Source organism: Phocoena phocoena, chromosome 7, assembly GCF_963924675.1.
Source record: "Phocoena phocoena chromosome 7, mPhoPho1.1, whole genome shotgun sequence".
Lineage (NCBI taxonomy): Eukaryota > Metazoa > Chordata > Mammalia > Artiodactyla > Phocoenidae > Phocoena > Phocoena phocoena.
In genome coordinates this window covers 54076404-54103161 of record NC_089225.1, presented here as the reverse complement: position 1 = coordinate 54103161, position 26758 = coordinate 54076404, and the positions used below count along the sequence as shown (strand labels likewise).

At 36.5% G+C, this 26758-nt stretch overlaps 1 protein-coding gene across 1 annotated transcript in view; it reads left to right on the top strand.

The window, feature by feature from the left end:
• Positions 1–26758, top strand: part of METTL8 (methyltransferase 8, tRNA N3-cytidine) — a 42055-nt gene that overhangs the window by 5103 nt on the left and 10194 nt on the right. The window contains exons 2-4 of the mRNA XM_065880576.1: positions 12867–12958; positions 23108–23478; positions 24854–24903. Of these exons, the coding sequence (XP_065736648.1) occupies positions 12867–12958; positions 23108–23478; positions 24854–24903 (513 nt within the window). The remainder of the gene's footprint in view (positions 1–12866; positions 12959–23107; positions 23479–24853; positions 24904–26758) is intronic.

Sequence of the window (26758 nt, the reverse complement as noted above, 5' to 3'; positions counted from 1 at the left end):
GAAGCAGTAAGCACTTGTATTATCATATAACTAAATCAGCTAGGCCAGCAGCTTTCAAGCTTTTTGGCATGACCCACAGTAAGGAGAACAGTTCACATCATGCAACAGTACTTGTACGTATAACACATGCACATATATGAAACAGGAACAGAAGTTTCCTATGCAGTTTTACCATGTAAGACATGCACTCATAGTTTCCATTTGTTCTTTTCTGCTCCATTTTTGTTTTTTTCTCTTTTTAAATGTAGATGGACTAACTAAATTGGTTTCATGACTCACTAAAAGTGACGTGACCTTTAGTTTAAAAACACTGAGCTAAGTGATTCTCTGTAGATCCAAGGCAAGACCTATATCCTGTAACATGACTTTCTATTACATAACCCATTTAAATAACTGACTGTTTCCAGCATCCCAATAGAGTTCAGGTATCAAGAATTCTTTCTTACTATATAGTCTGAATTTTCTTTATACAATAATTTGTCATGAGAGGCAATCTAGATGTTAAAAGGGGCAGTCTACATGTCTAACTTTAGGAAGTTACTTAATCTCTCTGTGCCTCAGTCTCCTCATCTCTAAAATGGGATAATAATAGTAATATTAACCTCATAGAGTTCTTGTAAGGATTGAATTAGTATATATATGTTATAATATAAATTGTATATACATGATAAATAAGCAACACATAAGAATTAGCTGTATTATTATTATTACCGTTTCCTAACATGTACTTTAGTTACTTATGTGTCTGTTTTATCTTCATTATTAGATTGTATGACTCTTCAGAGAAGAACTTAGCTTATATCTGTTTCATTGCTATATTCTCTATATTATAGGTACCCAATAAGTTTGTTTGAATAAGTGAATGAATGTAGAGAAATAGGAGATCCAGTTTATGTCTACTTGAAATTTACAGCTAGACTGAGAGTTAATATCATAGCTATAAAAAATAAAATTAAATAAATAAAAAATAAATTTAAAAAATATCATAGCTAAACATGGGCTTCAGAACCCAAAAAATCTGAATTTAAGCCCTAACTCTACCCCTTTCCAGGGTTAGAATTTGAGGAATTTGAGCAAGTTTTTTTCATGAGGTGTTGTGAGTATTAAAGGAAATAAATATGTAAAACACTTAGTAGTAGTAAGCTCCCTAAAAGGCATCATTCTTGTTATTATTATAAGACGGAGAGTTGAGATATATACCAATGAATAAATAAACAGTATAGAGGACTATGCAGGGTCATACAGTGAAGACAGTGAAGACCATAGGAATAGTCTTCACAATAGGAAGAGATTTTTGAGATGGGGATGTAAGAAAGTCAATAAGATTTCATAGGGCAGGTAGGATTTAACCTGGGCTCTGAAGGATGAGGAGGATTTAACTAGTGAAAACCCTTTTGTTCTAGACATGAGCAAAGATCTGCATTGTACACAAGGTATATTTCGTGTACAAAAGCAAGCAAATAGACCAGCCCACTTGGAAGAGAGGTTTCACATTTTGAAACTGGGTAAATGGTGTGACAAAAGAAGTATTTTAGGAGAATTAATCAGGCTCTGTTGTCAGGACACGTAGAGTTAACCATTGTAGAACATGAAATGATATCTTTTTTCCTTAGCATTTTTGTTATATTGACATGTACCCATCACTGGGCTAGGTTCAGAGCAGTACTCAAGAGAGGAACAGCAGATGATCACTGCTCTAAAGGAGCTCTAGTCTGTTTCACTAATAAGCTTGAGTCCTCCAGGTAAAGAAGATGGAATGAATCTGAAAAACAAAGTATTCCTCCTCCAACAAAATGAATAAGAAGTAGTAAAAGCAAGCAAAAAGTATGCCAACAGCAACTACAAGAGTTCATACTGTTCATACATAGACAATTAGTGACCAAGGAAAGAAACTATAGATTCATGTGTGGCTCAGAGTGGCTTCTAACCCTATCTTTATCCCTCAGAAGCAGTACTAGGGAAAGGTCAGCTGACAAATCATTACTAATACTCATTAGGCAGCCCTGGCAAATGTTGAGAAAGAGCCCTTGAAAATAAGTGTTCTCACCTATCACAGAAGAATTTGAGGTCTTAGTAGAGTAGGGAAAATCATGGGGCTCACCATTTTCCAGAGTTCCATGCTGAATTGAAACTATCCAAAGCCCAATGGAAACCCCCTTAGGAATAGGACACATCCTAACTAGATAAGTGAAACCTAGCATAGATAGGACTTAATAAATCTCAAAAAAAAAAAAAAAAAAAAAAAAAAGCAGACCCAGACCCTCATAAAATAAAGGCTGCCAACTACCCAGTGGAGTTCCCCCTTCTCCCCCACCTCTGACACCCTCAGATTACAGAAAAGTGCAGAGGATACATAATACCCAGCCTTCAAACTAAGCTTGCAGAGAAAGATAAACCTGAGTAAGGTTTGGTGTCAAGAGAATTTGTCTGCCAACAAACCAGAGAGGAAAGAAGGAAGGAGGGGAGAAAGAACATAGCATGCACTATGGATTAGTTTGCATTTTCCAATATTTTATGTAAAGGGAATCACAATATATACTCTTTTTTTTCTGGCCTCTTTTACTAAGGATCATTATTTTTAGGTTTATGCATGTTGTTGCATATATCAATATTTTGCTTATTTTTATGACTGATAAAAGAATAAAATCAGAATATATAAAAAGCTCTCAAAATTCGATAAACACCCCAATAAAAATGGGCAAAATATTGAACAGACACTTCACCTAAGAAGATACACAGATAACAAGCATATGAAAAGATGCTCAAACATCAGTAGTCATTAGGGAAGTGCAAATTAAAGTCACAATGAAATACTACCAAACATTTATTAGAACAGCTAAAATTCAAAATACTGTACCAATACTGTTGGTGAAGATGTAGAGGAACTGGAATTTTCATACACTGCTGGTGGGAATATAAAATGGTGCAACCACTTTGGAAAACAGCTTGGCAGTTTCTTAAAAAATTAAACATACAACCTCTATATTATTCAGCCATTCCATTCCTAGATATTTATCCAAGAGAAAAGAAAGCATACAAAGACTTTTGCATGATTGTTCATAGCTTTATGTGTAATAGTCAAATTTGGCAACAACCCAAATGTCCATCAACAAGTAAATGGATAAACAAATTGTATATCTATATAATGAACACTACTAATAAAAAAGGAATGAAACTATTGATACACACAACAACATGAATGAATTTCAAAATAATTATGCTGAGTGAAAGAAGCTAGAAATAAAGAGTATGTACTTTACTTTTACTGTACTAGAAAAAGCAAACTAATCTATAGAGGCCGACAACAGATCAGTGGTTGTTAGTGAAGCAGGAGGGGGGTGTGGCGAGAAGGGGAGGGGTGGAAGGGAGGGATTACAAAGGTGCACCAGAATACTTGAGAGTAATGGATATATTCATTAACTTGGTTGTGGTGACGTTTTCACGCATATTACATTTGTCAAAATGTATCAAATCATATACTTTAAATATGTGCGGTATGTCAATTATACCTCAATAAAGCCATTAAAAAATATGGTTACATCCATACATTGGAAAACAATGTAGCAGTTAATAAAAATAAGAGAGATCCATGTGTATTGATATCAAGAGATGGCTATGGTATGTCATTAAACAGAAAGAGCAAGTTGCAGAAAAGTATCTCTAGTATGGCCTCATTTTTATTAAGGAATTTCTGTACATGTGCTACAGTATATACATATCTTTGTTTTTATATACACAGAGAAATGTCTGGAAAGGTCCACATTATACTGATAACACTGTTTATCTCAGGGATGGACATGGGGATAAGAAGTAGGGTAGAGATGAAACTTCGTATTTTATAAGCATTAGTATTATTTGAATTTTGATTTTTTAAAAGAATGCCCCCCATGTACATATTCTCATCTTACTGTCTATCTGATAAAGTCTTTGTTCTTTAATAATCAATTACAACTCCTCATCTTCCTAACAGTTTTGAGTTCTATCAAATCTTCTTCATTTTCGTGTCCCCAGTTCACAGCCCAGTGCCTAATAGTTATAGGTTGTCAATAAATGTCTAATGAGAGAAGTAAATATTGTTTTTTTTCCAGCAGCTGTGACCTCTATCTCTTGTATGCAGAAGTGGGAAGGCATTGGTTCTTTCTGTGTGTCTTTTGTATGTCATTCATTCCTAAGTAAGAAACTGATTTACTAATAAAAATAATCAACTGAAATATTTATTATGGCCAAAAAAGATAAGTGGAAAGCCAGGACTCAGCAATATAAATTAGTGTCAATAGTAGAAAAGATTTAATTGAAGTTAGTTCAGTTATTCTCTGATTTACCTATAACAACTATATTTTATCCATCTGAGACATTTTTTTTACCGATTAACATCTCTGTGAAGTCATGGCATTTCTTAAAATTGATGGCATCTTACAATTGTAATTGGAAGTGTTTTTTTCTTTCTTACTGGTACAGAAAATAATGGTATCTTAGATTTGATGAAATAGGATAATTATAATTTCAAAGTACATAGTCTTAATTGTACACTGTTTTGAGAACTATTACATTTATTTTACTAATACAAAAACTAAGAGACATAGAAAATATAAATTACTTTCCACTGCCATACATCAAGATTAACATTTGAATATTTGTTATATTGTTAGAAAAGCATGAAAACCTTTTGTTATATGGATAAATCGGCAACAGACATAAAAGATTGACCCAGAAGGAAGTACATGTGAACATATGGGAAAATATACAACAGTAAAAGAAATACAAGTCAAAACAATTTGGTACCTTTTTATAGCTACTAAAATAACACCAAAAAAGAAAGAAAAAGAGAGAGAGAGAAATTTAAGATAACACTGTATCCTGGTAGCAGTGTAAGTTAATACAATCTGGTTATATTTCTGTTTATTTTTTGTCTCATCTGTTCTTTTATTTTTCTCTACTGGCTTTTTGGCTATACATCTTTTGATTATTTTTTGTATGTTATTTTAGAGCAATAGTTTCAAACATTTTGGTCTTAGGACCCCTGTACACTGTTAAATCATTGAGGACCCCAAAGACCTTTTATTTATGTGGATTATATCTATTGATATGTTCAATATTAGAGATTGAAACTGAACAGTAAAATATTAATTTTAAAACAATAATAAACATTACATGTTAACATAAATTACATATTTTCATGAAAATATCTATTAGCTCCCCAAAAATATAGTGCAAGGAGTGCATTGTTTTAAATGTTTGTAAGTCTCTCTAATGTCTGGCTTAATGGAAAAAGCTGGATTCTCATATGTGCTTCTTCATTTAATCTTTTGTGTAATGTTGTTTAGGTTGAATTATATGAAGGAAACTTGGCCTCACACAGATATGTACTTGTAAAAGAGAGGAGTGTTATAATAGCATCTTAAGATAATTTTAGATATTTTTCTTTTTTTTTTTAGCTGTGCCCCACATCTTGTGGGATCTTAGTTCCCTGACCCGGGGTTGAACCCTGGCCCTCGGCAGTGAAAGCGCAGGAGTCCTAACCACTGGACCACCTGGGAATTCCCCATATTTTTCTTTCCTTTTTAAAAAATATTTATTTATTTATTTTTGGCTGTGTTGGGTCTTTGTTGCTGCACACGGGCTTTCTCTAATTGCGGCAAGCAGGGGCTACTCTTCATTGTGGCGCATGGGGGTCTAATTGTGGCTTCTCTTGTTGCAGAGCACGGGCTCTAGGTGCGCGGGCTTGCTTCACTAGTTGTGGCTCACAGGCTCTAGAGCGCAGGCTAAGTAGTTGTGGCGCATGGACTTAGCTGCTCTGCAGCATGTGGGATCTTCCCGGACCAGGGCCCGAACCTGTGTCCCCTGCATTGGCAGGTGGATTCTTAACCACTGCGCCGCCAGGGAAGCCCCCCCATATTTTTCTTGATACTACATTAAATCTCAGCAGCAGCAGTTTCTTAGTTGCAATATGGAATATGAAACCATATCAATGAACTTTTGGTATTGTGCTATATTATAATCCATTGTTACACCTTATACTTTTTTTAAAAATAAATTTATTTATTTTTGGCTGCGTTGGGTCTTCGTTGCTGTGCCCCGGCTTTCTCTAGTTGCGGTGAGTAGGGGCTACTCTTCGTTGTGTTGTGCGGGCTTCTCATTGCGGTGGCTTCTCTTGTTGTGGAGCACAGGCTCTAGGCGCACAGGCTGCAGCAGTTGTGGTTCATGGGCTCTAGAGCGCAGGCTCAGTAGTTGTGATACACAGACTTAGTTGCTCCGTGGCATGTGGGATCTTCCCAGACCAGGGCTCAAACCCGTGCCCCCTGAATTAGCAGGCAGATTCTTAACCACTGCGCCACCAGGGAAGCCCACACCTTCTATTTTGAATTTTTTTTTTTACCTATGCATCATTTTATGACATCATGTATGGAAAATTTGGAAAGTTTAGTTCCCTGTTTTATGTAGATTCAGATGACACATTTCATTATACAATATTCAAAAATCACATTTGTTAATACACCATTATTCCCATCAGGAAAAATCTCTTAAGTATTGGGAGCTATCAAACTCATGGTGGTGGAAACAACCTTTCCAAAATCCTAATTTTTGCTTGAAAGCACAAAATTTATCTTTGACAGCAAATACTGTTTCTTTTCTTAAAGTGATAGGCTGATTTTGTTTACTTTTAAGATGCCAAATACTCAAGTCTGAATAGCTATAGTTTGTCTACAGTTGCTCTTTCAAGTAAAAATAGCATTCCATGAGAAAAGCATATAATTTAGTTCACAATGCAAACAATCATACAAGTACTTTTCTACAAGTCATTCATCAGACTTCAGTTTGCAGCTTTTTGCATGCCTCCCATTTTGTCACATAAAATATTAAAAATATATTTACCGAAGGGTAATATATTATCCTCCTCCTTCACATGCTAAAAGTTTTGATTATCTGGTGGACATTATGGATGATATCTTATGTGGAATCTGGATTATGTTGTCTTCCTTTAAAGGTGTTGAGTTTTTTTTCCTGGCAAGTGGTTAAATTATTGCCAAATCTTCTTGGTCAAGTCAGATTTAATTTTAGGTTCTGTTCAGGTGAAATTATTTTGATATTTTTCTGAATCTAGCGTGATTCTTATTCCTATAGTGTGGCAATTCTGGGGTCTTAACTGAATGCCTGAAGTGTTCAGAGAGGTCTCTCCACTCTGGCTTAGCCAGAACTCCAGTATCTCCAAGCACTGCACTGCACTGCCTATGCAGACTTCAGGGACCCTCCCCTTTGTCCAACCCCCTCTTGTTCAGTATTCTGCTGCACAAAGTCTCACCATCTCAGCAGCTCTGAACCTTGATTTCTGCCTTCTCAGCTCACAAAACTACCACTCAGTGAGTCAGCCAGGCTCTGCTTGGGCTCTACCTCTGCACCACAGTCTAGAACATGTCCCAGACAGAAAGTCCAGGGTAAATGTGGGAGCTGACCTTTTGTGTTCCTCTTCTTTTAGGGATCACAGTCCTGTGCTGTCTGAAGTGTAGTCCAGTGCCTAAAAGCAATTGCTTTATATACTATTTTATCCAGTTTTATTATTGTTTATAGCAGAAGGATAGGCCTATTTCTAGGTACTCTGTCATGGCACAAATCACAAATCCTATACAGCAGTTTTAAGCCATAATTATGAATATTTCGTAGCTATGTAGAAGAGTGTTTGTGTGTGTGTGTGTGTGTGTATCCACAAATACAGGAAGGGAACTTGAAAAAATAAGAACTGTTAATTGATTAGGATATTTAAACGAAAGGTAAGACTTTTTCCTCTTTAAATTTTTCTATTAATATAATTTAACTATGTAATAAAATGACTTTGTTATGGAATTAAAGATTACTGAAATAGTTTTAAGGTAAAACTAATAAACTTTATTTCTTCCTTTTACCTAACAATATTTTATTTTTAATTCACTAGGCACCTAATACATTTGTTAAATTTTCTTCTATAATGACACTTTTTCATACACAGTAAATGACCAAGACAGAAAAACATTTTATCTGCGTAGCTTACACTGGGTACTTTGGTTTATATCTGATTGTTAAAAATTATAGTAGGAAGTGACACCACATTCAGCAGTTTTCTATAAGTAGGAACCTCAGAAACATTAGTACCCAAGCTAAATGATTGGGGAGAGAGTGTGTGTGTTTTAACTTTTCAAAACCAAACCAAATGCATGACTATTTAGACTGTTATTGCCATCAACTTAAAGCTAAAGCAAGGAATCATCATTCAATTGCACTATACTTATAGAAGGAATATGAAATCACACACACACGCACACATATGAACTGAAGTCATAGGACTCATGGCCACTCCAAAATTACGAATTAATTCTACTAGCCTTGGTGTGAAATTTTCTTTTTTTTTTTTAACATCTTTATTGGAGTATAATTGCTTTACAATGGTATGTTAGTTCCTGCTTTATAACAAAGTGAATCAGTTATACATATACATATGTTCCCATATCTCTTCACTCTTGCGTCTCCCTCCCTCCCACCCTCCCTATCCCACCCCTCTAGGTGGTCACAGAGCACCGAGTTGATCTCCCTGTGCTATGCGGCTGCTTCCCGCTAGCTATCTATTTTATGTTTGGTAGTGTATATATGTCCACGACACTGTCTCACTTTGTCACAGCTTACCCTTCCCCCTCCCCATATCCTCAAGTCCATTCTCTAGTAGGTCTGTGTCTTTATTCCCGTCTTGCCCCTAGGTTCTTCATGACCTTTTTTTTTTTTCTTAGATTCCATATATATGTGTTAGCATACGGTATTTCTTTTTCTCTTTCTGACTTACTTCACTCTGTATGACAGACTCTAGGTCCATCCACCTCACTACAAATAACTCAATTTTGTTTCTTTTTATGGCTGAGTAATATTCCATTGTATATATGTGCCACATCTTCTTTATCCATTCATCTGTCGATGGACACTTAGGTTGCTTCCATGTCCTGGCTATTGTAAATAGAGCTGCAATGAACATTTTAGTACATGACTCTTTTTGAATTATGGTTTTCTCAGGGTATATGCCCAGTAGTGGGATTGCTGTGTCGTATGGTAGTTCTATTTGTAGTTTTTTAAGGAACCTCCATACTGTTCGCCATAGTGGCTGTATCAGTTTACATTCCCACCAACAATGCAAGAGAGTTCCCTTTCCTCCACACCCTCTCCAGCATTTATTGTTTGTAGATTTTTTGATGATGGCCATTCTGACTGGTGTGAGATGATATCTCATTGTAGTTTTGATTTGCATTTCTCTAATGATTAATGATGTTGAGCATTCTTTCATGTGTTTGTTGGCACTCTGTATATCTTCTTTGGAGAAATGTCTGTTTAGGTCTTCTGCCCATTTTTGGATTGGGTTGTTTGTTTTTTTGATATTGAGCTGCATGAGCTGCTTGTAAATTTTGGAGATTAATCCTTTGTCAGTTGCTTCATTTGCAAATATTTTCTCCCATTCTGAGGGTTGTCTTTTGGTCTCGTTTATGGTTTCCTTTGCTGTGCAAAAGCTTTTACGTTTCATTAGGTCCCATTTGTTTATTTTTGTTTTTATTTCCATTTCTCTAGGATGTGGATCAAAAAGGATCTTGCTGTGATTTATGTCATAGAGTGTTCTTCCTATGTTTTCCTTTAAGAGTTTGATAGTGTCTGGCCTTACATTTAGGTCTTTAATCCATTTTGAGTTTATTTTTGTGTATGATGTTAGAGAGTGTTCTAATTTCATACTTTTACATGTACCTGTCCAGTTTTACCAGCACCACTTATTGAAGAGGCTGTCTTTTCTCCACTGTATATTCTTGCCTCCTTTATCAAAGATAAGGTGACTATATGTGCGTGGGTTTATCTCTGTACTTTCTATCCTGTTCCATTGATCTATATTTCTGTTTTTGTGCTTGTACCATACTGTCTTGATTACTGTAGCTTTGTAGTATACTAAAAATCCTATCTTTTATTTTTAAGATTTCTTTTTCTCAAATTGAAGTTTTCAGGAAAAAATATTCAGCATATTTTATATTTTCTTCTCAAATCTCTTTTTTTTTTTTTTTTTGCGGTACACAGGCCTCTCACTGTTGTGGCCTCTGCTGTTGCAGAGCACAGGCTCCAGACGCGCAGGCTCAGTGGCCATGGCTCACGGGCCCAGCTGCTCCACAGCATGTGGAATCTTCCCGGACCGGGGCACAAACCTGCGTCCCCTGCATCAGCAGGTGGACTCTCAACCACTGCGCCACCAGGGAAGCCCTCAATTCTCTTTTTTTAAGAAAACATATATTCTTTTTTATTATAAAGATTGCTGGGTTTTCCCCCAAGAAGGATAGCATAAAGTTTTAATGACCTTAAACATGCAGTATAGTTTTTTTATAAATATGGTTTTTAAAAGGATTATCTCTAGTTGAAGCAGCTTTATAATATTAAGGAAATTTTAAGGCAGTTACTCTTTATTCCACTATTCTACTATAATTGTTTTTATTTCACCCAGTGTGTATATTATTTTATATAGTTGTGATTATAATACGTATACAGTTTGGGGATCTGTTGTTTTAACCTCATGCTTTTTCATATATACTTTTCCATGTTGTTGCATAAACTTCATATCTATCATTTTAAATGTCTGTGTAATATTCCTTTGAGTTACCATACTTTTTCTATTATCCTATCAGTGAGGTTGTTTCCAGTTTTATGCTATTATATTTGGTATTCCAGTAAATACTGTTGTACAGATACTTCTCTGTACAGAACTTCTCTGGGTTTTTTTTAGTGGCTTCGTTACAATAAATTCCCAGAGTATAATTTGCAAGTCAAACAGTATGAACCATTTTCTTCCTTCAGTAGTGGTGGTGGCGGTGGTGGTGGTGGTAGTGGTGGTGGTAGTGGTGGTGGTGGTGGTGGTGGTTGTTAAATACCTGATTATTTTCAGTTTGTTTGTTAGTTGTCTCTATGCTTAAATTCTATTGTAATTGTATTTGTTACTTATAAACCTTAATGATTCTTATTGCTGTCTGTTGGGTTTGGATATACATGAATCAGACTCTTCTAATATAAGAACCTCCATAAAGCAGCTGGTCTGGAGGAAGTCCCCATAAATACAGTAGAAACATTTTATAGGTTTCTATGGGGATTCTGTAACTATATAGTGGAAAATCTGTTCTCTTGGGGCTAAGGGTATAATATCCCCCTCACCTAGCAGTTAAGAAAATGAAGCAACATAAAAAACAGTATAAGGAAGTTAGAGCAATTTAAGAAATAACTAAATCTATTAAATACTCAGGAAGAAGCAAGTTAAACTAACAGTTTAAAACAAATGCGTACGAGTGAAAACCATATACACTCTCGTTGTCTCAGAGCTTGATTTTTTTACAGGGAAACAGACTGTTCTATTTTCCTTATTATATTTTTTAGAAATTCATAGATGAGAAACTTGTCCCCAGCCTTAGTAATACTATTTTTCAACAAGTGATTTATTGCCTTTAACGTCATAACTGTCATATAATAATATTCTCTATATATTTATAGGTACAGAATATAAAATGTAGTTACCAGCTCCAAGTTATATATGCGATTCCTCACATATATTAAAATAAGTCAAAGCAAAAATTTGTTCTGATCTCATTCATTAAAGCAAGTGATAAAGCTGTTTAGTGATTATTTGGGTTGTAAATGATTGGGTTTTATTTGAAATAACAGTGGTTAAATTTTCATCTGTGAAACTCTGATTTTTACATTATCATATACTTTTCCTGGGAACTTCAGTATACCAGTTTTGATCCTTCTTAAATGTAATTTCTCACCTTTCAGTGGTGTATTTATAGCCAGGTCACTGGAATATACCCTCTCATATCTGATTGCATAAACATGACTTAAAATAGTACTGAGCTTATCATCATTCCACCCAAAGCAACTCCTTATTCTGTCACTGTTGCCCCCACTTTCATCAGTACTCAGTTTTAATACCTTGGAATCATTCCTGACTCTCATTCTTCTCCCTTCAATATCTAGTTAATCTCCAGATCATAACTATAGTTTTCTTTCATAGTGTCTCCCCCTCTACTCTGCCTTTCTGTTTCCCATTGCCACCACCTTAGTGCTGGGTCTCATTACTCCTAGACTACTGCAGCAGACTTGAATTTTGGGTATGTGATTTCTTTATTGTTAAGAAAAATGGTTTATTCCAGGAAACTACATCACCTACTTACAGTTTTACCTATTGCAAAAAAAGAAACATAGACTTTGGAAGAACAAAACAAAACAAAAATCACCTTTTTTCTATAAAGATGTTGCTTCTATTCCAAGAAAGATATTTTGGTGGCAGGAAATAATATTCTCTCATATGGAGTAAATTCTGAAACTGAAAATACTTATAGAAAGTGCCAGGTCTTAGAAAGATGACCTTCTTATATGCTATATCAAGTAGTCTATCATTTAAACATAAATGAATCCATATATAGAAATTAAGGCAGCTAATAAGAATAGTGCAAAAGGAGTATGAAAAAACTATTAAAGAATTCCCTGTTCATAAATTAACAGAAAAGCAAATAAATTTAGCCTTAGAATGAAACACAGCAAACCATACCAGCACCCAGATAAACATGCACCATGGTGCTCCTGGGACACCACTTCAGCAGTTATCTCCAGAAGGTCGCTGGGGCTTGCAAGACACCCAGAGTTAGAAGGACCGTAGGCGCTCCAGGGTTGCACCGGCGCTGTCACAAGGAACATCTGGCACAGCGTATTCATTTGCCTTGGAATTTGTTTGTGTCATTTGCCTTTGACTAACCTAGAATGAAAGGGGTATCCCTTGTCACTCTTTTTCTGCCTTCTTCAATTATAAAGCATGTTTTATAATCTTCATTTTTTGAAAGGGATCACATGCAATGGTCAAAAGAAGAAGAAGAAGCAGCCAGAAAAAAAGTAGAGGAAAACTCAGCTGTGCGAGTCCTTCTGGAAGAGCAAGGTAAAGCAACTACATGTTGTGTCTCCTGGAGCCTGGCTTCCCTGTGTGCCCTTCCACTGATTCAGTTCACACCTCAGTCTCTTTTCCTCCTAATTGTGCCACTACTTTAGAGAGTCCTTAGCTTCTACCTTTGCTAATCTACTTGATCCTTTGGGAGAATTCCAAGTTATTCCAGTGTAGCGGAACCAAAGTTAAAGAAATGAATTATGTATTCACCCTATAAGTATAATCTCTTTCTATAGTCATATTATTGCTTTCTCTGGGAGATACATAAGGGTGGCATTTAAAACAAGATATGAGAACATAATTTAAATTTTTTCCTTTAGTTATGCATCTTTTAGTATGCTGTTGTGCACTTGACCTGCTAGGAATATTCAACAGATTCAAAAACTGAGCGAAGAAGGTAGAGTCATATCAAAATGTTTCTGGTCTTTTATTGAACATAAAGTTTCAATAAGGATTTGAGGTACTTTTCTTGGAGGCCTTTGATATTTAGAGTTTAATTTAGGTAAGGCCTTGCCAACCTTAAAAATGGCTTCTAAAGTATTGGCCTATACTCCAATCACAAAACCAGAAAATAACAAGTGTGGGTGAAGATGCATAGAAATGAAGCCCTTATATGCCCTGTTAGGGTAATTATAAAATGGTACAACCTCTACTGAAAACAGTATGGAAGTTCCTCCAAAAATTAAAAATGGAACTACCATATCATCTAGCAGTCCCACCTCTGGATATATAGCCAGAAGAATTGAAAGGGTCTTGAAGAAATATTTTCACACCCATTTTCATAGCAACACAATTCACCATAGCAAAAGGTAGAAGCAACCCAAATGTCCAACAGATAAATTGATAAACAAAATGTGGTCTCTTCATATGGAATATTATTCAGCCATAAAAAGAAATGGAATCCCTGTCACATGCTATCATCTGGATGAACCTTGAGGACATTATGTTAAATGAAATAAGCCAGTCACAAAAAGACAAATACTATATGATTCCACTTATATGAGGTACCTAAAGTAGTCAGATTCATAGAAACAGAAATTAGAATGGTGGTTAGCAAGGGCTTAGGGGAGGGGGTGAAACACAGAGTTGTTGTTTAATGGGTATAGGGTTTCAGATTTGCAGGATGAAAAAGTTCTGGACATCTGTTTCACAGCAATGTAAATATACTTAACACTACTGGGCTCTTCACTTAAAAATGGTTAAGATGGTAAATGTTATGTGTTTTTTACCACAAATTTTTGTTTAAAAAGCACAGTAGGGCTTCCCTGGTGGTGCAGTGGTTGGGAGTCCGCCTGCCGATGCGGGGGACGCGGGTTCGTGCCCCGGTCCGGGAAGGTCCCGCATGGCGCGGAGCGGTTGGGCCCGTGAGCCATGGCCGTTGAGCCTGCGCGTCCGGAGCCTGTGCTCCGCAACGGGAGAGGCCACAGCAGTGAGAGGCCCGCGTACCGCAAAAAAAAAAAAAAAAAAAAAAAGCACAGTAAAAATAATTTGGCCTCTGTCCTTCTCAATGCATAGCTGGGAACCGACAGGCGGTTGGCCCAACACTTACACTCTCCAGAGAGAATTTTCCTACCTTTTTTTTCTTAAATGATTTCTCCTTTAAAACAGGTTGATTTTTTTTTTCTTTAAAAAAAACAAAAACAGCTTATTGAAGTACCAGATACCCATAGAAATTAACACAATTCATAAATTTTCATAAAGTTTTCATAAAACTCAGTGAATTTTCCCAACACCCACTTTAAGAAACAGAATATTACCAGTAACCCAGAAACTTCCTCATGCCCTGTCCCAATTACTTTCCCAAACCCCTAAGACTCTACAAACAGCAACCACTATTCTGGCTTCTAATACCATAGGTTAGTTTTGCCAGAACAACTTGGTTCTGGTCATCATCATTTCTCAATCACTCATGTAGCACTGCCAGTGTACCTGTTAGATAGAATGAGAGGCAGTAAACTATGGCCAGGGGCCAAATCCAGCCCACTGCCTATTTTTATAGAGAAAGATTTATTGGAACTCATTTGTTAACATTGTCCATGGCTGCTTTTGAGCTATATCTACAGAGTTGAGTAGTTGCAACAGGGACCTTATGTAGTCCACACAGACTACGTACCGTCTGGCCCTTTACAGAAGAAGTTTGCCAACCCCTGAGATAGAATTTTGTTTCCAGATTGATCAGCTGTCCTGAAACTCCCCAGAGAAAGATGTTTGCATTCCTCTGTGCAAGCCAAGCATAGTGAAAAGCACTAATCCCACTGGTAGTTAGCTATTGTTGTGACTTTAGTCTACACTTGAGGCTAAAGTTTGAAGCAAAGGTAGCTGTTGAAACTTAAGCTAATGAGACAGCCCTCATGAGCTGCCCTTTGCCAGTGAAGGGGGCAGTGTGGTCCTGTCTTATCCTCTGGCATCATTTGTTATCCCTCAGAGCTAGTTTTCCTTCCTTACTGTAAGCATGAATATGTCCTGGAGGATGGACAAGAAAGAAGAGCACCTGATCCACAGTAGAACCATTCTATTTTTATGAACTCCAGCCATGCAGTCCCAGAGTGGGATGTGGCCAGGGAGTGTTGGGGCTGGATTTGAGAGTGCATACCGGTGGCAGTTCTGCTCACAGATCAGCCCGCACTGCATTCCTTTGCAGGAACTCTGTCACACTGTTTCTGAGGAAGTATAATTTTGCTTCTTTGCCAGCAGCTGCACAGGCATATTTTCCACATTACTCAAGCTTCTGCTAGTGGCCACCTGGATGTGACAGAGAGAGTCAAGCCTAAACAGAATTAAAAGATATCAGTCATCTTAATTCTTTTCCAGGAAGTTAAAAATTATCCACAGTATATTTCCTGAGAATATGAAAAACCAAGGAATTTTTTTTTTCCATGCTCTTTTGAGTATTTCTGTTTAGAACATAAATAGATGAGCAGTGCTGATAATGTTCCCTTAAAGGGCTCTGTATGTGGCTGCCTATTTTGGCCTATTTATGTTAACAATGAACTTGAGTGAAGCTAATGAGAAGGTTATTTTCAGGCCTTGGAAACCACAGTAAAGGAAAATGACAGTTCCCACAGAACCATAATGTGACTGAAATAGAAAGGTGGTGACTGGCCTTTCTCTATAGAAGCAGGAAAAGCAGACTGGAGAGAGCTGATGATACTGCTTTGAAGCATTTGGTTTGCTTATTAGCATGTGCAGTCTGTTTCTGAGCAAGTTTTCTGGCCGCCGTGGAGACACAAAACAAAAGAGTTCATTTTAAAATGACTCAAAGTGATCAAGGCTTCTGCTGGGTCCCCTCTGCGTCCTCCCTTCCTACCTCCCCCCACCCCCCCATAACACCACTCAGTGCAATGGACTTCACACATGTCAGAGAACTGCTACAAGGAGAGGAACACACACATTGAGGGTGACCCTTACATCACACTTAAGCAAGGTTGCACAGAGCAGCAGCTGAGGGTGGCAAAGAAAGAAAACTTATGTCCTGAGGGACTATATTGAGTGATGGGATATTACAGTGAGAGTAAATACCTACCCAGCCACCCAGTCCAGTCTCCACCAGGGATCATCGACCTGCTAGTCTGCAGCAGCCTAGGTGAGGCTTCTAATTGGATATCTAATGTCTCTGATGAATATGGGTCAAGGTGAATAGATCCGTTTAAAAGCTCTATTCCCAAACGTTGTGAAAACCCAAAGGAAGCTGTGACCCGGTTCTTCTCCCACTGCCCCTGTTAATCACCATCTCTTCTTATCCAGGAGGGTCCTAAGTCTTTGAAAGAGCCAGTTTTCTCCCATCATAAAGTATTCCATTTGCAGAATAGTATACGGCATGAGCACTGTCTACTGATTTTATCTTACTTATTTTAATGCCACTGGGAGGAAATACTGGTTGTTCTCCCATGCTGGCCAACTCTCTGGCAAGTTTCTTTTGGTCTCTGTGTGTCAGTCTCTCCTGTCACTCCCATTTCCCATTTGTCACCTATTGTCTCAGCCTTTGGTGAGAACTGAAGTCCGGAAACACCCCCACAATTCTGAAAATAAGAACTTATACATCACAAATAAGACAGTCTTTTGCTGTACAATGGTTGACATATTCATTCCTGTGATTAAAATGTAAAGCATCCGGGCTCTCATTAGCAATATTTCTTTCAATTAGATGCCCAGATTAATGATTTTTTTTTTTTTTTGCGGTACGCGGGCCTCTCACTGTTGTGGCCTCTCCCGTTGCGGAGCGCAGGCTCCGGACGCGCAGGCTCAGCGGCCATGGCTCACGGGCCCAGCCGCTCCGCGGCATGTGGGATCTTCCCAGACCGGGGCACGAACCCATGTCCCCTGCATCGGCAGGCAAACTCTCAACCACTGCGCCACCAGGGAAGCCCAGATTAATGATTTTTAATTCCACATTTCCTTTTGGTAATTTATTTTAAATTTTATAATAGCTCAGATTTCGTTTTAAAGCAGGTTAATTCAGAGAAATGAGAAAGATACATTTGGCAGTTTTTGAGTTAACATGATTATAATTTCCTGAAAACATCTCCAGTGTGTTATATCTCAGCTGGTAATTTAGCAAATGTAATGGGTTTTTAAAAGTTAATAACAAATGCAGCTGCTATTTTTACTTTAAAATACCCTTGTAAATAACTAACTACCTAGGATGAGTTATCTATGTCGAGGAAAATAGTAAGAGAATTCCACTATACCTTCCTTTGTGAATACCTTACCACTTGAGAGTGTCCTATGTGAGAAAAAAAAATAGAGTAGCTAAAAGTTTTGTGTGCTGATAAATTTAGGATACTTGTTTGTAGGTCAGCTTTGGTTGTTAATTTCATACACTGCTCTTAGAAGTATACTTTAAATTTCATAACTTTAAGAGTTTCCTTTATTAGACAATTAACTTTATCAGTGACATGTGGAAATTTCCAACTTTGAGAGCTCAGGTGTTCATGTAATTGCTGTGCAAAAATAGCTTTAAATTGCCTTTTGTATAGGGAGGGTGGGAGGGAGGAAGACGCAAGAGGGAAGAGATATGGGAACATATGTGTATGTATAACTGATTCACTTTGTTATAAAGCAGAAACTAACACACCATTGTAAAGCAATTATACTCCAATAAAGATGTTAAACTAAATAAAATTTTAAAAAAATAAATTGCCTTTTGTTACATTGCAACTTAGAATAAATTTTCATAATACATATTAATCATATCGTATATGTCAGATACATATAAATGGTTTAATTCAATTTCTTAGTTGTTATATTCCGTGTGATTCAGGGTGAATTCTGAATATTTAAGTATGGTTAGTGTGTCATAGTCCTTCTTCCCCTCAGCAGTATTGAATTTAATAAATGAATAATTGAGAAGTTGCTTCATCTGGCTGTGGTTAAACAGATCACTACATCCCTTTTACGGCCGTTGGCAGAGAGCAATTAACTCTGAATTGGCAACCTTGCAGAGTTAAGGGAAAATTTTCTCCTCCAAGAAAAATTGATCATTAATATACCTGTTTAGAAAATCAGTTGGACAAGATGAAGACAGGGCAGATTTCGCTACACTATATTCTTTTATCATTATTGGCCTGAACTTGAGTGAACAGCAGGATTAAGCTAAATTTTTCACTCATGGTCAGAAAAGTTGCTCTTCCAATTCCCCTGTTATCACAGATACTCTTGCAGTTCAGGAAATTAAATTATATGCTGGAGGTGTTTCCTTGTCTCATAGCCATAATTATGAGTTTGATTGAGCTTCCGTGGGTCTCAGAAGCTGTTATACATTACTGGGAACTGTGGAGTTGCCAGCATTGATGGAAGGTACTGCTAAAAGCACAACTTTAAAAAGCAAAAAAAAAAGTTCCAGCTCATTAGCCTTTATCCCAGACTATCCTGTTTTGTTTCTGTTTTGTTGCTGTCCCACAAACCCATCTATTCTCATAGAGCATTTTATGTTCCTGTTGCTCATCATAATTTCATCATACAACCTTGCATAGTTTATTTTTTATATAATTCAAATGGGGTTTAATTAAGTCTGTTTTTCTGATCTGTCTTTATGTAGGTTCACTCCAGTCAGCATTATTTTTACTACTTGGTTATACTGATTATAAGTCATACTGAGGTTTTAATTTCAGCTTGATGCTTCATAATGAGAGGAAAGTACAAAATTAGAAAAACATTATTTTCAGAGATATTTTGGAGGGGGTTAATCTTGATTTTGTGTTAGGAAGGCAGTATAGTATAATGGTTAAGAGCATAAAGTCTGATAGAATTGGTTCAGGTCCTGGCTCTGCTGGGTGACTTTGGGCAAATTTTTTTATCCCCTCTGACCTTGAACTTCTTTGTCTGTAAATTGGAATAACATGTCTATCTGAGAGGTATTATTAGGATTAAATGGGGAAAAAATCCAAGTAACATTTGACATAGTGCCTGGCACAAAATAAACACTTAGTATGTACTATTGTGCTGCTGTTATTGGTACAATGATTTATGTGATGTTTGTTTTTTTCCTCCTAATTCCTGAGTGGGAAATACTTGAAAAAGGCTTGAAAGCGTATATATTAGCAGACCTTGACCATCATCTTTTAATAGTAATCAGATCCTTTTTAAAGATTGGGTAAGCTAGGGTTGAATTTAGGTGCTTGATATATTTGGTACCTGCACCAGATTCTAGTCACCTCACTGCAAATTCATTTTCTTTATAAACTGTAGAAATTAAACAGTAGTACAGGCGCATATTTATGACAGCAATCTGATCCAAGATTTTGCAGTTTGTAGAACTGAATGTTTAATGTTCTCCATAAATTCATGGGATTTAATAGGGAAGTACATAGACTTTTTAGAGCTTAAACATAGAGATACTCTAATTCAGGGGTCCAGCCCGTGGCCTGTTAGGAACCAGGCCGCACAGCAGGAGGTGAGCAGCAGGTGAGTGAGTGAAACTTCATCTGCCGCTCCCCATCGCTCCCCATCGCTCACATTACCTCCTGAACCATCACCCCCCCACCCCCCACCTCCGTGGAAAAATTGTCTTCCACGAAACTGGTCCCTGGTGCCAAAAAGGTTGGGGGCCGCTGCTCTGATTCAACCCCTCATCAAATGAGGAAACTCTTTGGGCAAATAGAATGAAGAATTCAACCAAGATTCTTTATCTTCATGTAAGATGTAGATAAAACTTTGCAAAAGAAAGAACTACCTAATAATCGTTAAATTGTTACCAGCACTCCAAATTTCCATCTGATGGTTATAAATGAATATAAAATAAATTTTAGAGTTGCAGTCAGTGTATAGACCATTCTGTCTGAATATTTTCTCTTAATATTATTATCCTTTAAATTTTAATTGCTACATAAGTTTACTCTGTTTTGACATGCATGGTTTGCTTGGTCATTCCTATGTTGCTGGCTGTTTGAGTTATTTCCACTTTTTCTTATTACAAATAGCACTGCTATGAACATCTTTTCTTTCAAGTTACTCCACTGCTGTCTATCTCTTCCCCTGCCAGTTAATTCCGAGGGGGATATTCCCACAAATTAATCACTTATATTATATTCTAGTTACTTATAGTTAGGTTCAAACTCACTTCACAAGTAACTTGGTATTAGAAACTCAAATGCTAGAGATTTGACTAAATATAGGTCTTCTTAGGTGGGTCACCTTTTTTTTTTTTTTTTTTTTTTTGCGGTACGCGGGCCTCTCACTGTTGTGGCCCCTCCCGTTGTGGAGCACAGGCTCCGGACGCGCAGGCTCAGCGGCCATGGCTCACAGGCCCAGCCGCTCCGCGGCATGTGGGATCTTCCCAGACCGAGGCACGAACCCGTGTCCCCTGCATCGGCAGGCGGACTCTCAACCACTGCGCCACCAGGGAAGCCCGGGTCACCTTTTATTAAGCAGAAAAATCTTTTACCAGCATAGAGTGAGTTACAAAGAGAGTTCTTAAAGTAAAAGGAAGAAGAGAAGGTGCGAGAAGACCCTGGGGAAATTTGACGGTTTCCTAATTCCTCCTGAGTCTGATTTTCAGAATGTTGTTTTGTTTTCTTACACAGTATATCAGGTACACTCCAATTTCTAAAAGTAGAGATAGAACTATTTTAAAGATATACAGCATTTTTAGATTAGTGATAAATAGGCTTCCTCCCATTAGTGCAGATGAGAGCATGTTTTGGACTTCAACATCACATAATTCTTTTGTTACAGAGATCTACTTTCATTTCTCAGACCTTAAATACAGATGGGAGTTTCTGTCTTTCTAGCAGTCCTGCTGCCAGATACAATTCAGCCCTGATGGGAAGGAAGTCTTGTGGCCAGATGGGTGGAGATCCATGGTACAAGGCCATAAAGATAAAAGTGGAAAGAAAAGAAAAAATATAAGGACTTCAGGACAGGGTTCTGTAACAGAGACAATCCTGACTATAGGCAACTGCTTGTTCTGAGGGTAAGGGCTTCTTTAAAATTCTCAAAGAAATGAGTCTGTTGTTTTTAGTTTTAGTTTATTTTTGGAATAGATTATAATTTCACATGGATCAAAATTCAAATGAGAATTCTTCCTCAAACCCTGGTCCCCAGCCACTCAGTTCCACTCTTTAGAGGCAACCAGTACTACTAATTATGTGATTATCCTTCCAGAAGTATTCTGCCCATATAGCAGTAAATATGTGCATATACATACATGACTGTTTTTCTGTGTATGTACATACATGTATTTTTTTCTTCTTTTGTTTCTAATAAATAGTTGCATCATATACTTATTGTTCTACATTTTGCTTTCTCACCTAACATTAAGTCTTGAAAATTATTCTATATTAATGGAAGGTTTTTTTAATTTTTTGAAGGCACTTTAGAAATGTCACGTGTCTACACTGGGCGAAAGTAGTTCCTAACCCAGGGATTAGGTCTGGTATGTAATAGTATCCAAGAAATGTTTCTTGAGTGAGTGATTGAGAAAGTGAGTGAATTAATGATTATACTAATTTAAGCTGCAGACAGAAAGAGGCAGAAAGCTAAGAATTGCCTGAAGGTCTGAGACTGTTGACCTAACCCTGATGCTGAGACCCAGGGTAATCGAAGGGATGACATCACAAAATGCATATCTCTTTTTAAATTGTATCAGAAATTCTCTTTAAGGCTTCCTATTAGGAGATGTCAATAAGAAGAGGTGCCTCTGGAGGTAGGTGAAGAATGGAGTTACGGGATGGCCCCTAGACCCCAGGAGTCAGATCATACGGTCCTGCTTCTGCTGTGACCAGGCTCCAGGACCCGTACAAGTGGGTTCATTTCTCTGTGTGTCCTTTCTTCAAACGTGAAACAAGGGGGTTGGAGTAGATTATTGCAATGGACCGTTCTAGCTCTAAGATTATGTCATTTATTATTCCACAATTTCCTGTTTGATTACCAGTTTGCACAGACATTTGTCGTGTTGAAGCTGCATTTACAGAGACATAAAAAATGAGGTATCATTTCTCTAAGATAATAAAGAGCCTTACAGGTTATTGGTGAAAATGTGATCATTAAGATTTCAAGATTAGACTGTAGAAAGCAGTATGCAATGATTATATTCCTCACAAAAATTTATTGGCTAAACTATTGAGACAGAAGCAGACTTACCAGGGTAAGCCCAAATAACCCACCCATTGACACATTTTGTGAGGATTAATACTCTGTAGTTTTAACCTTTAAAAGGTTAAAAAAGGGCTTCCCTTATAGCAGAAACTAACACACCATTGTAAAGCAGTTATACTCCAATAAAGATGTTAAAAAAGAAAAAGGGCTTCCCTGGTGGTTTAGTGGTTGAGAGTCCACCTGCCGATGCAGGGGACACGGGTTCGTGCCCCGATCCGGGAGGATCCCACATGCCACAGAGCGGCTGGGCCCATGAAGCATTGGCCGCTGAGCCTGCGCGTCCGGAGCCTGTGCTCCGCAACGGGAGAGGCCACAGCAGTGAGAGGCCCGCGTACCGCAAAAAAAAAAAAAAAAAAAGTTAAAAAAAATCAGATAAATAAAAATTATTATAATATTAAAGTTATTCAATAGTAAATATAATTGTTATAAATGAATAGTATATGTAATATATTTAGCAGTATATAATTATTAAATATAGTTATTAAAATAGTAACTAATGATAAATATAATTCATAGTAAAATAAATCCTTTTTCTTCTCTTTACTTTAGTGAAGTATGAGAGTGAAGCTAGTAAATATTGGGACACATTTTATAAGATACATAAGAATAAGTTTTTCAAAGATCGTAATTGGCTGTTGAGAGAATTTCCTGAAATTCTTCCAGTTGGTCAAAAAACTGAAGAGAAGGTAAAAGAATTATCATGGAATCATGTAAAAGTTCATGCTGCAAACTGTTTCTCAAGAATGCACTGCCCTACTATGCGTGAAGAAAAAAATCATGATAGAGAAAGTTCTGGCTTATCAGATGGTCAAAACAAAGCAGGATCTGATTTTTCCAACCTAGACTCCAAAAAACACAGAAAAGGACCTCTGAAGACTGAATTGTTTCCTGGTAGCAATGCCACTTTCAGAATCCTAGAGGTATGGTACTGCAGGGGCAAAAATTTTTCAATGTACATTTTATATTACTTTAATAACGATCCATATTTTTTAGGGGGGAAATGATCAAATCTAACTATTAAATAAGTGTTCATATACTTTTGTGCATAAAAATTATGTAAGGGACTCATATCTTTAATTAGTCAGGTTTTAAGTTTGTGATTTAAATTTTTTTTAATTTGTCTACTTTAATTCTAACTTGAAGGAAGTTTTAAATACCAATAAGGTTTTGGCCTTAATTTCTATCTCTTTCTGTTATTACCCACTTTTAGGTGAAATAGAAATAAGTGAAGTATGTAATTTGCTATAATCTGGTGTAGACCTTGATTTTCTGTTTTAAAAAATAAACCTTTTCCTTCTGATTGTAAAGATAATATATACTGCTTACAGAGAATTTGCTAAACAGAAAGAATAAAATAATCTACAGTCCCATAAACAAGGGATTTAATTTAACCACTATTAACATTTAACTGACTTTTTTCTCCTTTTGTTTATACTGTTTTGTATAGTTGAGCTATACTCTACCTGCATTTTGGGGTTTTGCTTTGTTTGTATTGAACATTATAACATAAACAGTTTTCCCTATCTTTAAAAATTCTCTATAAACCTTTTCATGGCTGCAAAATACTTTACTATGTGGAATACTATGATTCTACTTACCTGTTTTCACTTGACTGAGCATTTAAATTGTTTTCAGGTTTTCAGCAGCAAACATCTTTGGGTATAGACTTTTCTGCATTTTCTTTTATTATTTGGGTTCAATTTACTAGTTCATAATTTATTTTAAAAGTTTAGTACTGTTAAAATATATTGCCAAATTGCTTTCTAAGAAGTTGTACTAATACCAATTCACAGCAGTATAGGTCTGTTTCATCACACCCTTACTGACTGGAATATTCTTATTTTAGTGCTTTCTGCTTTGTTAGACAAAAATTATACCTTATTTTAATTTGCATTCCTTTGATTGTTAAATAGGTCATATAGTTCTTCAAACGTTTAGAAGTCATTTGTACTTCTTTTGTGTTCTGTTTATTTCCTTTATTTATCAGATGCTTTTTAAAAAATGAGCTCTGCCCTTTATCATATTTAATGCAAATGTTTTTTTCACAGTATGTTTGTTACCTTTTAATTTGGTTTATTTTGGGTTTTGGTATGTAAAAATTTTAGATGTTTCCATAGTCAGATTTCTCAGTGCATATTATTCTTGTGATTTACTTCATTGCTTTTGAGTTTAGAAAACTCTCCTATACCCAGAGATCCAGTAAATTTCTTTTAGTTTTTTTTAATAAAAAAATCTGACATTGGTGAGGAAAATTTAACTTTATTTTCATAATATTTGTTTATTCTTTGATTTTAGGTTGGCTGTGGTGCTGGGAATAGTGTTTTTCCAATTCTGAACACTTTGCAGTGAGTTTTAGAGTTTTCTCCTACAAAATTCTACATACATATGGGAGGTTGAGAAATTCTGGGAAAAAGTTGTCATGTATATGCCAGTAGTGTTCTTGTTCCTATATAAACAATGACTAAAGGAAATTTCAAAAGAAGTGTCTTGGTCTGAGTGTCTAATTTCATGTGAACTGAGAATTACTCTGAAAATAATGTTTCACAGGCATGGGTTGTCCACCATGAGTTGAAGTAATTTTTTAAGCTTGTGTTTATGTGGATGAGGGAATAAGAAGAGAGTAAGAGGTTGGATCCTTCTGCTAAGCTGGGAATTGCTGAACTTTAGAGATTTATTTACCCCTCCAGGTTATTTAGGTGTCATTTTACACATAGAGAATTGAGTTTAAAGCTTACACAAAATAAAGTGTAAGCTTTAAACTCATTTTTTTGTCATCACTTCTGGAGCCACACCCAGTATAAAACCTTCCTATGTCAAATGACTGTATCTAGACTTGACATTGTTTGGAGTTATAGCACCTAACCCTAAGATTCAAAAAGGCAGAAGTAGGGGATAGGAGCAAAGATGTTCTCCTGAGCTGCCCTTCCCGTTCACCACCTCACCTATGTGTTTTAGTAGGTGATGAAGAAGATACACCTTACAAAACTTTAACACCTTTTACCTATGGCTGGTCTGTCAAGTCCCTATTTTTTTTTTAAGTTTACATGATAGCTTTCCCATTATTTTTCCATTATAAAATCAACATAAGCACATTGTAGAACGTTCCCATTAGAGGAAAATGGGTTGGGGGAATCACCCATTATTCCCACCACCATTAGCATAGCTGCTGACAGAATTTTTGTTATAATTCCTTTCAGTCTTTTCACTATGCCTATTTTTAAATTTAAGAAAGTCTTTTTTTTTTAACTTTCCATTGTGAAAATGTAAAAGCATTCAGAAAAACTGAGTAATACAGCGTATTCTCATACACCCACCACCTTGTTTCAACAGTTACTAACATAAGGCCAACATCATGACACTTTAAGTACTTATGATGGATCTCCAAAAAGCAGAACAAACTTCATTACTATTATAAACCTAACATAATAAAAATTAAGTAATTCCCTAATATCATCAAATTACCAGTTAAAGTGTCCAGCTAGAAGTGGTGCTGGCCAATTTGCAGTTCTGAATGGTCTTCCTCTTTCCGGACTTATTTTCTTTGTTTTCCCTTTTCCAATTTCTGGGCCAAAATTTCCTGTACTTTTATACCACATAGCCAGATTCCTTCACCCCCGTGATCTCTGAACTTGTGATACACATAAATCTACTACACTGGCAGTTGATTGTATGTTACTTTATGACTTACCTCAAGTTATTATTTAGCATATCGTTTCTCTATGTCTTATTTCTTAAACTACTATTCATATATTCCTTGAGGTAAAGAGCATATTTTACTCTAATCTGATTTTTCAGGTAGCCTAACAATACAATATAGATAGAGCTTGGTACACACTGACTGATTAATATCTCTGGCTCCCCACTTGTTAGTTGTATTTTTCCCTCTTCTACTTCTCCCTCCAACTAATAATTGCAAGCTCTTGCCTCTCACCGCTGACTCTTTCTTTGTGGATATGTCTTTTTGGTTTTTTTTGCCTCGTATTCATATTTTAGAAATCACTGTAGCTCAATAACCTGAGATAATTAATTCACCTTTAAAAGGCAACCAGTGATTAGCCTTCCAAAGGGAGGATTAGACTTTTTTTTCCCACCACAGAAATTGTGTTTTATTACTTTTGGAGAGTATAAGATTAATGTTTTACATTTTTAGAATATTTTACCATAATTAGACCTCTGGAATTGAGAGGTCATATCATTCTC